Below are 5,708 nucleotides of genomic sequence, written 5' to 3'. Positions count from 1 at the left end.
CATCCTCTATGGGGCGAGGGAGCCCGATCATTATGATATAACTCTGATAGTGTTGATCCAATGGACCAATTAGTGCAGAATAGATTGGCAAGAAGTCCCGAGCCGGGTGGCTTATGCAAACGACCCCGGGCCTGCGACCCGGTTCTCCTCGCGACCCCTCCCAGCCAAAACGAGCCGGGGTGATGCGAGGCCATCCAACGCGAGGCCGGGAGGGCGACCCCTCTTTGGCGAGCCCAAGGGTTGCGACCCCCCTTTGTCCGGCGAGCTCCTCTTCATTCTCGCAGGGATTGGGACGGTTCATCCCTCCTTTGGACTGGTTAATAAGACCCCTTGCTAGCTTGATAGGGCCCATTCATCCTTTTGGGCCTGTCGAGGCCCAGGCCTATTTTTGAGCGTAACAGTAACTATATTTGTCGAATGGCTACATATTTGTAGCAATGATACATCATCTGTTATCATATTAAAATAATATATTATATTTATAACAATAATTATAAAATACTACTTTTAGGATGCAGTCAATCAATATAATCAATATCATCAAAGTAAATTTTTTTAAAAAATTTTATGTAATATTTTATAAGTCCAATTTAGCCGATCATTACAGTCCATCCTAGTCGGGGATGGCTTATAAAAAGTAGATGGTGAACAAGAACAATGGTTGTACTTGTTATAACATTGTGGGCCCGATTGGTTTTAGTTAGGCCATCTCCAGCAGTTGTGATCCAAAAATCCAAACTTAGATCACCAACTGATCCAAATTCTGATCCAAATTTCTGAACAACTCCAGCAGTGTGATCCAAATTCTGATCCAAATATCTTTTTTTGTATATTATATTACATAAATTTTATATTAAATTATATAATCTTAAATTTAATTTTTAATCATTATTAACTACTTATATTATATTTAATTAATTAAATTAATTATTCTTTTAAAATCGATCAAAGCATCTCAAAATCAAGGAAATGAAGATGAAGTTCAAGGATCTCAAATTGATATGAATGGCTACGGACAGTAATTTGATTATCTCGGAGGAAACAAAAATAATCTGTTCTATGTTTATCTCGGACAATATTTTATGCATGTAATGTACACTTTTTTTTGAATTTCAATGAAATTTGCTTTCCTGTTATTCTAAGTTTTTACTAAAGCATTAATTTTATTAATTATTATTTAAATATTAATAATCACAAATTAATTTTAAGTCCGATAAACGAAAGATGGAAATAACAAAATCATTATTTTATAATAAAGTAGGTGATCCAAATTTGGATCAGTGAACAATTTGGATCACTGTACTGATCCAAATTTGGATCACTTTTTGAATCACTGCTGGAGGAGAATTTGAAGTAATGTGCCCCAAATTTAGATCTTTGGATCACTATTGGGTTTGTCCTTAGTAAAAGTTTAAAATAACATAATACTACAATGTAGGGCCCCTATTGACCATTTATGAGTAATGAGAAACAGAGCATAAGCATTAAGCAATATTAAAACCGTCTTTCTAATATGTGTCCAAGTGCACACAATAAACACGAACTCTCATAAATATGGCTTCATTTGATGGGTGGGGTGTGAATGCAGGGAGCCTATTAACATTTATTATCCATCCATCAATCAAAAATTAGTATTCTCATGAGAGTTAATGACTATTGTGTGCCTATGAGCACTAATCACAAAATTGTAGAAAGAAAAACAGTGTATATTGCCATTACAAATATATAATAATATTTTAAATTGCATTTGCAATAAAAAGGATGGTGCAATTAATACGACTTAAATATAAAACTATCAACCACATCAAATGCAACTACATTCAGAAACACATGAAGTCATGAAGATAATACGAGTAATTATTATTATGAGAGCAGTAAGTTAAAAAAAATGTAAATTAATTATGAATTTGATAGTCGGAGTAAAAAAGACCGTGAGTTGGCCCAACGGATACTTATATAACGGCTAGGCTTTTTCTTTTCCACTTTGAATGTTTTTCCCAGTCTTTAATTCTCGTCTGTCTTGCTTACTAGAAACCAAAATCCTTCGAGAAAATATGGACAAACGGGTTTGAGGGGTTAACAGTTACATTTATAATGGGATTATGCTTCCTCGTTTTCATCGACGAGGGTTGTAACATAGATTTTTATTTAAGAACCCGGAGTGCACAAAAATTTCAAGAACTGTGAAATAATAAGATTATGGCTATGTGGAGAAGGGACCAGAATTATGGGGGTGCTTTCTGGCCGGGACCCTCTATGCCTCCGGTGATGTGGAATAATTGCACAAGGCAAGTTGCACCAGTGCTGCCGAGATCAGAGGGAAAGCCGACGTCGCTTGATCGTTCTTTTCATGTCACCCATAGACTTCCTGCCTTTGACTCTCCTTATGCCCGCGCCAAACATGTTCAGGTCTCTCTCTCTCTCTCTCTCTCTCCCCCCCCCCCCTCTCTCTCTCTCTCGCTCTCTCTCCCTCTCTCCCTCTCTCTCTCTCCCTCTCTCTCTCTCTCTCCCTCCCTCTCTCCCTCTCTCCCTCTCTCTCCCTCTCCCTCCCTCCCTCTCTCTCTCTCTCTCTCTCTCCCCCTCTCTCTCCCTCCCTCTCTCCCTCTCTCTCTCTCATTCTCCCTCTCTACGTCCCTCTCTCTCTCTCTCCATTTTAGATATACGTTTTCTTACTACTGATTTTGTTTTCTGATTGATGATGATGACTGATTCAATGTGTGTGTATGTGTACGTTTTAGTAGAACTAATTCAGTAGGTTTTTGGATCGAGTTTTTGTTATGTAAACATTCATTTGCATACATGCATGATTAGAAGGTATAAATGTTTTTGTTTAAGTTTTATAATTGGAAGATTAAATAAACTTAGATATTTGTATGTTAAACTTTACTCTAAAGCCTAGATGCTAGAGTAATTCTATTCGTGTTAAAAGATTTATGATAAATTATGAGTGCTAGATTGTCCTGTATCTTTAGATTTTTATTATATCTAGAACTAGATCTTATGATTGATTGCTACACTTACAATCTGCCATGTTTTCGATAATTTTTTTCAACTGCAGTTGGTGGATAAGGATCCACATAGAGCAATTTCTATGTTTTGGGCTGCTATAAATGCCGGTGATCGAGTTGACAGTGCCCTGAAAGACATGGCATCAGCAATGAAACAGGTGAACAGATCAGATGAGGCCATCGAGGCAATTAAATCTTTCCGCCATTTATGCTCTCCTGAATCGCAGGATGCTATTGACAACATACTGCTAGAGCTCTTCAAGGTAAACCTAGCATTATACACTGTCCATCTGCTTTCTTTAGATTTTTCTTTTCATTGTGTATGCAGAACCCTATATGCATATCTGTGTTGAGATGCTAAGCAAAAAGAATATTCAGATATTCTGGATTTAGCAATGGTTTGGGAATTAGCAGGAGAACCTGAATTTAAATTCCTCTGAAATGATTTAGCTCTTATTTAAGCCGCTTATTCTATTGATTTTTACTCTTCTTATGATACAATTGTTCTTGGTTTCTCAGTATTAGCAAACCGAGAACCATTATATTTCTTAATGGATTGATCAATTGGGGATGACCTCAATGACAGTAATCTGATGCATGTCTTGCTTCTCTAGCTTCCTTCTTTAAATTGGTTTAAAATATATTAACCACAGAAAACATCTGTATAGCTGCATATACATTCCATTTGTTTATACATGTTAGTTAAACCTATTAAGTTAAAAGGCTTAGTTAGCTAGATAATTCTATGTTATTGCAGAGATCTGGTCGAATGGAAGAACATATCGGAGTCCTTCAGGCTAAAATTAGGTACACAGAAGATCTTCTACTTCTTGGTGGAAGAAGGGTGAAAACTGCCAGATCTCATGGGAGGAAATGTCTGATTACAATTGAACATGAGTACTCAAGGTCATTCTCTCATTCACTTTATTCGTCAGGAAATTTTCGGTTCTTTTTTGTGGTACTGGTCTTATGTTTCGGGCTTGTACAATGCAGGTTGCTCGGGAACTTGGCCTGGGTGTACTTGCAGCAAGATCGATACGCATTTGCAGAGGAGCTTTATCGGTATGTCACTTTTACAGTCAAATTAGTATGCATTCTTCTGTTTAACTATGAGTTATATACAAGACATCAATTTTTAAAGGATCCTACATTGATGCAGGAAAGCGCTAATATATGAGCAAGATAAGAACAAAATGTGTAATCTGGCGATCTGCTTGATGTACATGAACCGGATGACGGAAGCCAGATCTCTGCTTGAATGCGCAACATTATCTGGAAATGCGTCGGATCAGAAGCATGTCAAGTCATTTGAACGTGCTTCTAGACTACTGGTCGAATTCGAATCACTTGGCAGTGAGGAAGCCAGAATACCATTCTCATCATTTATGAGACGAGACGCAAAAGAAAGAACAAAGAAAGTTCTTTGCACTGGGACTGATAGCATTATATCCCATCCTCAGATAGAAGGTTCAAAAAGTGCATCACTTGGACCAGGAATTGGTCTACAGTCTTCTCATAATAAAACTTCTTTTGCTGGTGAACTGAATAAAGAGGAATGCTATGTTGGAAACTATAATGAAAGAACAGGTGACAACCGAGAAATGGTGCCTGGAGGTGGGATAGATTATGATGGATACATGATAGGGTACGTTTCTCCCAATTCTGTTGGAGGCAACCCTGGAGTTCCATTTAGACAACCAAGAGAAGGTCCCTCTTTCTCATTTGATAATACAGCTGGTAAGTGTAACATAAAGCTATCATTTGCTGGGACTGGAGAGCAAGGATCAAATTTAGGCCTTGGACAAGCTTTTGGTATTGAAGAATGTGCTGAGGAAAGAAAAATTAATCAGGAACTGCAGAACCAAGGCAATCAGGAAGTTAGCAAATATTTTTCATTAGACTCGAGCAACAGAGGCTGGGTGAATATGCAAGCAGAAGAGAATATGAAGTTGCTGAGAAGCGAATATTTGGATGAGAATACTAACCTCAACAACTTGTTTGGAAGTCTGATTCATCTCAACGAAACTGAACGCCTTGATCTAAAGATGGGGTCGCTCGCGTTGGAAGATGGATCTGATTCTCAGCCCAGTAATGCTGGTATTTCTTCGAATCAAGAAGTGCGGCACTCATTGCTGGAACAGGAAAGAAGTGGCCAGGTATGGAAAATGCCATGGCTGTTCGAAAATATACAATGATTATCCTGTTTTCTTTGGATACAGCCAATTTAAGGACATTTGTAAATTTGGCTTGATTTATTTACATTTTGAAACCAGAGATGGTGGAGTTTTCTACAATGGTTATGACATTTTATTTACTTCTCATTATTTCTACATTTGTAGCCAATACATGATCTGGAGCTGTAATATTCATGTCACATATCATTGCATGAACGATTTAGGTTGTGTTCACCTTAATTGAATGGTAGGGTTAATTTTCATTCTTTCTCTCATTCCGTATCTGAACTAGAATTCTAGCAGCATATTTTGAAAGGAATGCTTCATTCCATTTCTTCATCTATATTCCTACAATCCTCATAATAGAATATTTAGACTCCTTCGTGCATTCTTCTTTTTCCATAAATTTTTTCATTCCATTTCTTCTACGTTCCATTCTCACCAAGGGAACACAACCTTAAAATTTTAATGCGGTAGTTAGTTGGTCCATGTCAAAGTTCTTATATATAATTGTTTTAAAGCAGTG

The 5,708-nt window shown here is 37.3% G+C and overlaps 1 protein-coding gene across 1 annotated transcript; it reads left to right on the top strand.

The window, feature by feature from the left end:
• The first annotated feature begins 2,008 nt into the window (after window positions 1-2,008).
• LOC108218092 (uncharacterized) lies at window positions 2,009-5,322 on the top strand. Its single transcript, XM_017391016.2, has 5 exons — window positions 2,009-2,409; window positions 3,059-3,271; window positions 3,766-3,914; window positions 4,002-4,070; window positions 4,168-5,322. The coding sequence occupies exons 1-5, from the start codon at window positions 2,200-2,202 to the stop codon at window positions 5,201-5,203; spliced, it is 1,677 nt and encodes a 558-aa protein (XP_017246505.1). The 5' UTR covers window positions 2,009-2,199; the 3' UTR covers window positions 5,204-5,322.
• Window positions 5,323-5,708: the final 386 nt, after the last annotated feature.

The sequence above is a fragment of the Daucus carota genome, chromosome 4 (genome assembly GCF_001625215.2).
Source record: "Daucus carota subsp. sativus chromosome 4, DH1 v3.0, whole genome shotgun sequence".
Lineage (NCBI taxonomy): Eukaryota > Viridiplantae > Streptophyta > Magnoliopsida > Apiales > Apiaceae > Daucus > Daucus carota.
This window is presented reverse-complemented; position numbering and strand designations above follow the sequence as displayed.